Here is a 12,280-nt window from a genome sequence, read left to right on the forward strand (position 1 = left end):
GGAGAAGCTGTTATTGGAGGAAAGCTTTTTTTGTATTATTAATCTGCTGAAATGAGAAAGAGGCTAACGCAAAGTCTGTGGCTAATGCTCCCATATGCATACTGTCTGAAATATTGTGATAGCATTAGGGCTATATAGTATGACTTATGTAAGCATTTTTTTATTTATATCCATAAGCGCTTTTAGGAATAAATGTCATATTTTTGTAATGTCAGAGAAGTCATTGCTCTCACTGAGGTGTTTCTCATCTGGCTAATGGATATGTAGGCAGTCTGCACAGTCTGCTCACTGGTGATATGTTTGGTGACAAGCTAACCTCGAATTCACCTCACATCTCAGCAAAGAGACTGGCAGAACTAGGAATAATGAAGGCCCGGCAAGGCAGGTAGAGCCTCATTGTGAAGAAGAGGCCCAACACCTTGTTTCTGGTGGAGGACTTTCACCTCTGGTGGAGGTCAAAAGGCCACAGTGATCAGAGCGAAATAAAAGCCATCTCTCCAACCAATAAAGCTCCGGCTCCTCGTCTCCCCCAGTCAGGCTCATACTCACCTGTACTTCATGTTGGTGTGGCGCCCAATAGCCTCCTTCATGTGGGCGTGACCCTGAGGAGTCTGACGAGACCCGGAACCCTCCCTGGTCTTGACAGAACCTTGAGACATGTAGTTGCCATTGCTCCCTTGTCCACTGCTTCCACCTCCGCTTCCTCCTCCACCACCACCACCACCTCCACTTCCTCCTCCTCCACCGCCACCACCTCCCCCTACTCCGCCACTGCTCCCTCCAGGAGGTGGAGCGGTGCGAAGGCCACAAAGCCGGTCCTCGCTGCGACTTTTGAGGTTGTGCTCAGTGCATGCAAAAGACACCTGCATCCTGGCAGCTGATGTCTGTGTCTCTTATTCTGAGAGTCTGAGTATAGGGTTGGGTTTGTTTTTTGTCTTTTAAACAAGGAGTCACACAAACAGCAATGTCTACAAACTGTTGGTGCTGCTCGACACCGTTTCCCGTCGTGCTGTTGTGGCAGCGCCGTGATGCTCATACAAAAGGGCTCAGACAGGGCAGGTCAAAGATTTTGGCTCAGAGTTGGAGGGAGCAGGCAAGAGTCCAGCCTCTAAACATGACACACACAGAGTTACCGTCTGCTCAGTCTCCTGTCTGGTGATGCAAACCTGGCAAAAAGGCTCTCGGAGCTTTCACACTCACACGATGCATCAGGGCTGCCCTCCAAAAATCATCAGGGAGCTTGTGTGCTCGCAGCAGTCCTCAGACGAATTTGGGGATGTGGCAGTTCTTGGGAAGCCCCCCCACCCTCCCACCCCAATAAAATCTCAGTGCAATAGATGCCCTCCCTGGAGAGTGGCTTCGTCCGACATAACATGCACGGGCTCTGTATGGCTTATGTAGGGTGATAAAGCACTTGCCAGCTTGCTGTTTTCTCTTCAGCTGAGGTTTGTTGAGACTGTCTTGAGCTGAGGAGCTCCGGAACGTGCCGCAGCAATGACACAACCACAGCTACAGGCATCCTCACACCTCGCGTCGAAATCACTCATATTTCTCCCCCACCTTTTATTTTACTGTCGCAAGGTGGGTGAGCAAAAGGGAAAAAAAAAAAAAAAAAAAAAAAAAGATCGGGCTCAATAGCTCGAATTTACATCGCCGAGGAGAGAAGTCAGATCGGGGGTAAAGACACTCAAACCCCACCAATGCATCATCACCAAGCGGCTTCACGCAGCATCCAATTGATGCAACAGCGATGGAGAAAGAAGAAGAAGGGGGAAAAAAACCCAACAAAATCAGCAAGCACGGAGCCGGTTCATCTTTAGCTTCAGTGTGAGAAGTTGTTCACATACCGGCAGCAGCGGTAACTGTGCACGTCTCCCGTTGTTCGCCAGGATCTCAGGGTGCGCGGATTTGGGGGAAAAATGCCGGCATACTGGCCCCAAAATCAGCTGCAGCAGACATTTCAAACGCTCGGTGCCGCCTCTCGGCTCTCCAGCATCATTTGGAGACCGCCCCCCCCCCCCCCCTCCTTTTTTTTCCACAGGCTTCAAAACGTTCACGACACACAAGCAGTGTGGGGGTTTGGATAGATACTCCCTCTCCCTCCCTTTCTTTCGGGTGTGATCCACATTTTTTCATCACACCGATGCGCACACATTTCATCACAAAGGCACACATTAGGCTATACTTACTCAACCCCCTCCCCAAACCATCTTTTTTCCCTCCATAAGGTCCAGAATTCTGTCGTCCCACCACTCCCATTATTCCTATTCTTCCTATGCAAAACATTGCCCTCCCCAATGATAGCTTGATTTGCCATCAATGACCCAATCACCAGAATTACACTCATTACTACCTCTGAGCAAACAGAGGATAGATGGTTTCTAAGTCACAATACATCACATCACGGGCATAGCACGGCAGGGCATATCAGATCATCCTGCAGCCCATCACAATGAAATGAAATGGATGTGTCATTTTGGTGGCCAAGCAATGATAATAGCCCCTTCCAGGCTTTGTTTACCATCTAAAGTGTGATGCCATATCCTTAGAGAGGACTGTCAATCCAAAAGGCTTTACTCTGTGGTTAGTGCTCGCCCCGCTAAGTCTGCTTCACACAGCAGGACGATGTGCAAAATACCCCACATTTGTCACCATTGTCAATTTGGTTTCACATCTAGTGTTTTGAAGCAGATCTGCAGTCCCAGAGCAGATTGCAGGGCATCCACTGCCAGCAGAATGTGACTTTGAGTTGGCAATCAGCTCTTTCTAAAGAACCATTCAGCACAAGTTTGGACGGGGAAGTTTCCAGCTGTACAGGCAGAGAGAAAATACGAATGCTGCCCGTGGTGGCGCTTCAAAAGAGGAGAAGATTTAATTACTTCCACTTCACTGTTAAGGCGCTTATTTTCCAGGAAGCACATTATTTTTGTATAGCCAAACTTTTGCATAATCATGTCGACTTCTTTATCTTCATCTCCCTGTAGGCTTAACCTTCCCCTTCACTCCAAATAATGGCCACTGGCATCGCCGTATTACACAGTAATGACACTGACTCAGTCTGTTCTCCACTTCAGAAGCTTACAGCGCTAAAACCTCGGGACACAACCAGCACTTGTGAGCCTCATGTTGAAGTATTTGGGTGGAGAAAGACCAAAAATGAGCACATGTGTGGTGCATCCTTATTTTCCTAGTAATGATAAGGTTATAGAATCAAATTATCAGAAAATAAGGGGATACAGTAGATGGCTTTTTTTCTTCTCAAGCTGGATTATACAAGAGCTTCTATAATTTGAACGTCCTTGAAAAGGTAGGTTATTCATGCAACTCAGCGTAAAAACTCATCACAAAGTGTGACTTTCTGAGCTATAATCCCCTAAAATCTGCCAAACCGCACTTTGATAAGTGCTTGCAAGCATATTCCTTTAATGCTACAGAATGAAATGACCTGGACTTGCCTGTCACCCTTTTGGCTCCATTTTCACTTAAAAACAGAACAATTCGACATAACCTGGTAAATAGAGAAATAAATAAATGTGTAAATGTCTTTTTAAAGCAGGATGAAGCAAGAAAACTCGTCTCCCATGGTGGTGTTCATGTTGGTTTTGACACGCTTGAACTAAAATAGCACTAAAGAACGCTAAGAAGTGTTTGCAGGTGTGCCTCAACATGAAATTCGCATGACGTTCTGAGAAAGCTGATGGCGTTGACCCTGTGACTTTGAAGGCATCTTGTTTCTCCTCGCGGTTTTTATTCAAAAGTAATTCAGCTCCTCGAAAAGAGGACAGAATTCCTTTGATATAATCCATGAAGATTCACACATGTTCGAATCTGTCTGACCTATTAGCTTCGTTTCATTCGGCCCTCGTTGTCTGTTTTTCAGAATCTAAATAGCTCACATTTCTGCAGCTCAAATGTTTGCAGCTAAACCGGGAAAACGAGAAAGAACGTCAAGGTAGATGCTGGCTTCTGTTTTGATTACAGGTAATCATTTTCTGTCAGGAGGGAGTCCAGATCTCATGCAAATGAAGGCGCACAGAGGCTGTGGAAACAACTTCCACTGGAGGCTCTGTGGGGCAGTTCAAGTGATGGAAGCGGTTCTGCCAGAGGTGGTCGAATCAACTGAATCATACTCTGGTACGCCGTTAGTTTGTTTCAGCTATCAAAATGTACGCTGCCAGTACAAATGTGCTATAAAGTAAGTCCTAGATCTGAGCATAAAAATGATGTGAAATTGCAAATGATACCCCTTGGCCTGTACTATTGTCCCTCTTTCTGCTTTTGAGTCATTGGTCACAGACTTGTCTTCACACCATGATGACGCTGCCACCTAGAGGCAACTGTGCTGGAGACTAGATGACTGTGTTTGCATGTTTTGGATGTGTTATAGCAAATAAAATGACAAATGTAATGGAATCTGTACTCAGTATTTTAGTATGATGGTGTTTAAGCAGTAATAATGAAATATGCAGCAGCCTGGCCTGTATCTTCCTCTTCTCTGCAAGCACCCCACCCCTCCTTTTTTCAGGTCTCATTCAATTTACAAAAATCTATTTTTCCCTAGGTTTTTGGTAAACTGATTGAAGAGTAGCCAACACCACCGTTCATTCGCCTCCACACTTTAAACAGAGAGATGCACGCGGTACAACAACCAACCGCCCGTCCCCCGCTGTCAAATCATGCATCATTAACCCCAAACTTCTGCACCACTGATGCCTGACCCCGTCAGGCTGTTTTTTGGAAAGGCTGGAATTAGACAATGGCTCACGTACAACTCACATTAGCGTTCCTGAACAACCGGATGCTTCTGCAGTCCGGCCACGTACACTCATCAGTCCTCTGCATTGAAATCTCATCAAACGCCTGATGTTTCTTTTTAGGTCACCAGTGAGAAAAAAACAACAAAAAAACAAAAAAAAATAATATTTTTTTTCCCCCATCTCTCGTGAATGATGTCTCCACTCACTGCCTTTCAATTGCAGTCCTCTCCAAACACTCAATTACATCAACGCATTAGTAATATGTTAGAAAAATATTAACCATGTTATTAAAATGGATCATCCACGGATGGCTGAGTGCTCGCGATGGTCTCTTATTATCTCTGTAAAATCCAGACATTCAGTGTGAGTCCTGCACTCGCTAAAAAAGCAGCCGAAACCCAGACCTGAGTTAAATCTGCAGCCTTGTGTAGGCTGTACATTCCAGTTCTTTATTATTAATAATTGCTTTTATTTATTTATTTTTTTAGTGGCCTAATTAAATGTACTAAGTCATAACTACAAACTCTAACTGCCTCATGGTTTCATGCTGTAAAGTCTTCTCCTCATACCTGTACGGCATTGCAGAGCGCTCAGCCTCGCACTCAGCCAGGGAGAGGCCACATTCTCTCAGGTACAGCTCCAGCCGGCGTCGCTCCACCAGTCTGTGGGCTGCCTCCAGGATCTGAGAGGCCAAGGCCTCTGACTCAGTCTTCTGTTCCGAGCTCTTGCTGCTCCGGGTCCCAGCCTTGGCCACAATACTCCCTGAGGAGGTCGACGCCTTGGGCTTCTTACTGATGCCATAGAGGTCCTCCACGGAGTATTTCCCCCCCTTACCTCCTCCGCTGCCACCACGGCTGGCAAACATTGTTGCCTAGATTCCAGCACCCCGACTGATGAAATGGCTCTTCGATTCTGCTTTGCTTACTTTTTCTTTCTTTCTTTTTTTTGCCTGCTACATCTACTTTAAACAAAAGCTGCTTCTAAGTTTGAAACAAAATAACAAGGCAGTGCTATTTTGATGGAGTTTCATGTAGATTTGAAGCATCCGGCCCGAGGATGTGTCAGACATCAAACTGCTGGAAAGGAGAACTTAAAGCACCTGCGAAATATTTTTAAAAAAGTCTTGATTTCTCCTTTGTGGAGCCTAATTCCAAAATAAAACAAAGCCAGTTCGACATGTCAGCAGCAACACCCAGTCACAAACAATGACTCCTGCTGATGTGAGGTGCGTCTTTGAGTAAAAATGGATAGGAAAAGCAATCAGTATCTTTCTCTCTTTATCTCTCAAAGGAAGGACAGTGGGGGGATTTGTGTCGAAGCACCACCAGCTTACATTTGCTCAGATTAAGAGCGCTCCCGGATGAAGTGTCTGTTCTTCTGTGACTATAATCAGCAGCGGCTGTGAGAGTTCAGCTCGCTGACCTTTTTCTTCAGATACAAATTAATAATGACTTTTTTTTTGTTTTTCATACCTGCGTGGCTATAATTGATCAGTTGATCTGCAGCGGCGCTGTCATCATAACCAGCACCCTTGCTGCCATCGAGCCCTCGGTCCCTCAAACAAAGCGAGGGTGGCATCCTCTCAAAGCCTGGCACCGGCTTCAGGCCACTGCTGAGCGTGATATTGTCGGGGTCTGGGTTAATGCGCGAGCCAAACCTCCTGCGACAGTTTTTCACACAAACCATAAAGCAGAGCACAATGTGTGAAACCCTTTTTCACTGGAGGGGAAAGAAAAATCAGTGGCTACTGGTGCCCTGTTCATAAAAAATTAAACATAAAAAAGGGCAGGTCATCTTTTGTGCACTAAAATGAAATTGAACTGCTGAAAAGAGAAATACAGACAGACAGAAAGCGTGCAGTTTTAAAGAATGATGATGCAGATAGAGAGGATTAGTTCTCTCCATCAGCTTTTCGACAGTTTGCGCAAAGAAATCCACCTTCTAATCTCCTCCGTGCATGGCTGTTAAGTCCCAGCTTAAAAGCCAATATCGGAAACAAAAATGAAATTCGCATCAAATGTGAAAATAATTAAGCAACTCCCTCACGCTGTGAAATATCTGCAGGCCGTTATTTAGATTTGATATCTATATCTTTTCCTTTTATTTTAAATTTGATAGGAAAACAATCAGATCAGCTGTGATTCATGTTTCCAAGTTGGTGAAAATGTTTGCTTGGATCTGCTCTTTTGCCGTATTCAGCAGTGGGTTAAATGTGGATTATTAAAGCCACAAAAAAGTGCATCAGTATCTCAGACGTCTAGCTCAATGATTAACTTCCAGCTCATTCATGCATCTGCTTAACCATCTCTGCCCCTTCATCTTCCAGCTGCCGTGGCGGTCAGGCACTGTTCCTAAAGTGCAGTCCTCCCTGCGTTTGCTGTAGTGGCTTTCAGAGCCAGAGATCATCCGGGATTAAGCTGCTACAATCACTCATTCAATTGACCACAGTCACACAGGCAGCTGGCAGAGGTCAGTGTAATTCATAGCACTCTGTATTTCCTCAAAGTAGTGGATTTATAATTATGCGTGATGTCACGAGGGCCAGATGATAGAAATTTACCTTTTGATTTCAAGGAGAGAGAGAACCTGCTGTCTGCATTGTATAACTATCACATATCTGGGTTAGAACAGCGAAGATTGTTTTTAGTTATCTGTTGCGTAACCGCGCAAAGATAGATTTCGTCAGTCTAACAATATAGTAACCCAGGAATGTAGAGCGCGATGGAGTCAAGCTATTTGTTGCCACCTTGTACATGCTGTACAGTGATGAGAAGGAGGCGAGCTTGCTTGTTTGTGTGAGTAGTAGGGCTGCCTCAGATGGAGGCATTTTCCCTACGGTGTACCAGAAAGGCCTTTCATCTTAAATCACGCCCGACTTCAGTGCTGTTCACCTGCTACTACTTTTATACAGCTTGTCAAAGCAATCTGTAAATATCAGGCAGACACATCAGGAATTCCCACTTAGGGGCCCATACAAAAATCTTCCCCTTAAAAATGAAAGACAAGCTTACATCAGCAGGACAAAGTTTACCAAATCCTTTAAGACTCTTACGAATCGCATCGTAGGCTCAAGGCTGGGTTAAATCCAGACAACAAGAGGAGAGACCATATTTTGCCTAAAAAGAAGAGCATGTTTAAAGCTAGGGAAACATGGTGGTTACAATTAAAGGCTCATCGTCTCCGCTGCCAGATGGAAACAATGAACACGGCTCTCTCGTGTATTTGTGTCCAGCGTTTTGCTGACCCGTTCCTCCACCCTGACCACCTCCCTGCGCTATAACAACAGTGCATGACTTCATCCATCACTTCTATCATAATTACTACAACTCCAAGAGGGCTGCGTCTCTTAAACGTAAGCGCATGCTGATTCAGAGGCACTAACGCTCTGTCTTTACTGAACCCTGTATCTCAAATAATTGTTCTCAGTGCTTAAAAAGCACACGATTCTCTAAATGCATTTTTTTCTTTTTCTACTTCTTAAACTAAAAGTTTATTGCCGCAGGACTCATTGGTATAGCTTTTTTGTCTTGTGTGGTTTTCTTTTTGTTGTACTGCCAGGCATTGAGGTGTGGTCATGTGTGTTATTTATGTAGGTGTGGCTCTTACTGCTGTTGTTTTTTCTGTGGTCTTTGTTTTCTTTTGTTTGCTTTAACGCAGTGCATAATGTAGTGTAGCCTAGGTGGGGGGGGAAGAGAGAGCAAAGGACCATTATTGTTTAAAGACAAGTACACATTCGACCTACTCGAAAAATAGTTCAAATCCTATCAGAAACTATGTTTACAGAGGCGATAGTTGCACAATACACCGATGTGAGAGGAGGACTTCGTTTTGAGAGAGCAGGCGCCTCCTCTGCATCCTCTCAGGCCTAAGCTCGACCCACTGAAACATGACTCTGCTTTTCCTTTAGGGTGTCAGAGTCCGCCATGGCCACCAGGCGGCGACAAAGCAGCGCGGGTGAGTAATGGTGAGCCTGCCTCAAAGTTACCTTGCAGGAGAGCTGCTCCTCTTTCTTTGTGATAAGCTGTTGAACGCCCAACCTTTAAAACTCGAGAATAACAAATCTGTCCGGATGGACGACCACAGAACAGATTCGGAATCAGAATGTATTTATCATGACTTCAGATCACTGCTAATGACCAGTCCTCTCTCCGCCTCTGCGTGACGTTGCCAGCCGAGACAGTGGCGCAGACTGCACGCCGTGTTTACAATCAGATTTTCCGATTGTAAAGAGTAGGAGTGATATTGGGTCAGAATATGCTGAGACACTGTCTGCGAGGCTCAGCCCAAACCTGCACAGACAGCAGCTTCAACCCTTATCTGATAAGCAGAGTCAGGACGCATTTCATGCTTTCATGTTTACCGAATGATCAGGGTTGAACGCGTGATTCGTAAATAAACGAGAATTTAAAGCATGAATTATTTTCCTCTCAGCATTAGAATAAAAATCGAATAAACCAAGTTTTTGCACACTAGAGGGCGCTCAAAACACAGTAATACAGATCTGAGAGAGCGAGTGTGTGTTCACGGTTATTTCTTCCATTCTGGGTACGATTTTGGTTGATGGGTGATGGTATAAGCCCAAGGTTAGTTTCCTCATTTCTGTAATCTGATTACTTTCAATACTACACCCTTTCCCTCAAACGCACACAGTTTATGCTTTGTATTGTAAACCTTGTTGTATTGCATCCAGATGCTGGTTAAATCATAACCATATGCTCCATGCTCAGATTTCTAAGTGGGCACACACACACAAACACACGCATACATACACTTTACTACCCTCCATATTGTCACAATTTGAGCACACCCCGTCCCCCCACAAATGTGCTCATGGGGTCAGTACTAAACGTGAGTGGTCATGTTTTTGCAGTATAATCAATAGTTCTGACAGGCTGACGTTCCAAAGCAGGCTAAAGGAGTGGGTGTAGGTTCAGGGAGGAGGGCCACAGGGGATCAGGAGGGGGTGCTTTAATCCTTAGACCTGCTGTGAGGGGATACGCATTCATGCAACTCCTCCAAAAAATAAAAAAATAAAAAGACTGAAGAAGGCTTTACCTTTGCTTTTGAAAACAAAAATGTGCTCTCAGTGCAGATGTGTGTCATTGTTTACTGGAATATTCTGTGTTTACTGCTCATTTGCTTTGTAGACATTTATGAAAACAGCTCATTCAGGCAATTGCTCGGCAAACTGTGATTTAAATGTAGAAGAAGAAGGATAAACATTCAGTTAGGGTAAACATCTATGGCCACAATACAAATATAAAGGCCAAACCTTACTGTAATTATGAAAAAGATAGAAAACAGACAAAACTAGAAGCCCTTTTGAGGCGTGGTAAAAAATAACCTTGTGCATGTTTTAAATTGCTGTTGTTTGGTAGTTTCTCTAAATCCTCAAAGTTCTACAAACTTTGTCTGATTGAATCAAACCTCAAAAATTCCCGGTGGTCGCTATGAAGTCTGTGTGTTCTTTGTTAGTGACAAGGTGACTGTGGGTGCATACACATTTCAGCTCAGGGTAAAGATTCATACCAGTGGGTTCAGAAGTGTGGAGGAGTTATGATGAGTTAGGACTTAAAGGTGAGACCTATAGGAGAGGTTAAGCGCAAGACTGAAGAGTAAAGCCATCAATCTGAGTTCACAAAGGGTAATCAATCTCACTGATCAGAAACAGCTTTCACATGAGATGTTTGCCATCTCCTATCATGGCCTTTTTTTGAACTTTCCCTCACTTCAGACACATACGCAGAATCCTTTTTGCCACATGAAGCCCCACGAGTTTTATTTCCCTCCGCTTAACATAGTGGTCCTTGACGCATGTGGCTTGAGTTTTAGAATATAGAGTGATTCACATGAAGACGATAAGAAGTGGGAAGGTCACACGACTTTCATTTCCTCACAGAAGGCAAGAGGCACATCTTAGCTGAGTGGAAAACAAAAGGGTGCCATGGGGGAGATGGATGGCTGCTGAAAGCTGACAGAGCAAGAACCAGCAAACACCTTTGGAGGAGCCATTCACTCACCCTGAAGGTGATGAAACCCATATTCGCATTCTTCATCACACTAACACCTCCATCAAATGTGGTCTCTTCTGTGAAGTGTGGTTGAGAAGTACATAGCTATATATCAGTATCACTAAACTATATATAACTATTTATACTATAAAGTCTTTTTGGGGGGGGGGGGGGGTTCCCAGTGGTTGACACAAGCTTTCATAGCTTTGAGCAGAAATGTTATAAAGAACTTAGATAATTAAAAGTTGTGCAAAAAGGAATAAAAACAGCTTATAAAAGTACCTGAAAAAAAAACCCTAGAACAACAAAAGGTAGAAAAAGCTAGCTAAACCTACAGCTAACTGTTACCTAATAGTCTAGGTAACATAAATGTTTATCCAGTGTTAGGTAAATATACAGTAGGGCTGCCACGATTAGTCGACTAGTCACGATTATGTCGACTATTAAAATCGTCGACGACTAATTTAATAGTCGACGCATCGTTTGAAGCTTTGTAAGATCACAAAGGACGCAGGAATGAGTAGTAGGATTTAAGAGTGTAATAACGGACTGAAACAGAAGATGGCAGCACTGCATGTACAAGGATGCCAGCTGCCGTTAAACCCCGAAGAAGAAGAAGCTGTGTCCCAGAATTCATAGCGCAGCCCAGCGCAGTTGTCAACAATGGCGGCAGCTAGTTAGTTTTAACTTTACTCTTATTATTCTTTCTGGGTCACAAAATAAACGTTTAACATATTTTCAGGCGAGAATGTAGCTGTGTAAACCTCAAATATCTGCTCAGTTTATCAAGACACCACATATTTTCAAAAGCGCTCCGACGTTTTCGGAGACGTCTGTTACCCACTAGCTCGTTAGCTAGGCGGGGGCAAGGCTAACTAGAGCCGTGAGAACACCGGACTCCCGGCAAATCGTTTTCAAACCCATCGCCGTCTTTCGCTAGTCAGGTTAAACATATATATAAGTCACTTAGATAACTTAAAAATGTTATTGTTTGGCTTTCTTTAGTATTTTATTTGTTCCTGAGTAAATCGGTTTGGCTGAGATTAAAGTTATAGTTTTTGCACAGCTAAAACTGTCAAGCAGACAGCTGATTATCAGAAGTGTGAGACGCTGGAGAATATACTCCGGTGTCCTGTTATATTTTAGAAAGCAAGGAGTTTATTAAACTTCACCGAAACAATCTGCAAATTTCATTAAAAGTTAATAAACTACCATCTTGTCTTTATTTTTAGTTAGCACAAACACTTCAAGCTGTAAGCTAATGATAGTTATATAAGACCAGATGCTGCTGGTGCAATAAGCTGTACGCTGTACGTCCAATGGATGATGATCTGATTAGTCGACTAATCGCAAAAATAATCGGTGACTAGTCGACTATCAAAATAATCGTTTGTGGCAGCCCTAATATACAGTACTGGATAGATAGATGTTGATATATCCAATATAGCTAGAAATTATTTAAAAAATGAAAATCAAAGTGTTAAACTCTCAAAAAAAAGAAAGAAAAGAAAC

The 12,280-nt window shown here is 43.7% G+C and overlaps 1 protein-coding gene across 2 annotated transcripts in view; it reads right to left on the reverse strand.

The window, feature by feature from the left end:
* The window catches only part of LOC146565608 (voltage-gated potassium channel subunit beta-2), a 29,588-nt gene extending 23,528 nt beyond the window's left edge, over positions 1–6,060 (reverse strand). Inside the window, exon 1 of one of the 2 annotated variants that reach the window (XM_085288880.1) lies at positions 5,327–6,060. In XM_085288880.1, the coding sequence (XP_085145006.1) occupies positions 5,327–5,622 (296 nt within the window). In that variant the 5' untranslated portion in view covers positions 5,623–6,060. Of the gene's footprint in view, positions 1–549; positions 1,287–5,326 lie in introns of those variants that run through there. The other variant, XM_085288879.1, reaches the window with a different exon arrangement.
* Positions 6,061–12,280: the final 6,220 nt, after the last annotated feature.

This window comes from Mchenga conophoros, linkage group LG10, assembly GCF_057382185.1.
Source record: "Mchenga conophoros isolate Kocher_MC1m ecotype Shallow Benthic linkage group LG10, M_conophoros_male_GT1.1, whole genome shotgun sequence".
NCBI classification, from domain to species: domain Eukaryota; kingdom Metazoa; phylum Chordata; class Actinopteri; order Cichliformes; family Cichlidae; genus Mchenga; species Mchenga conophoros.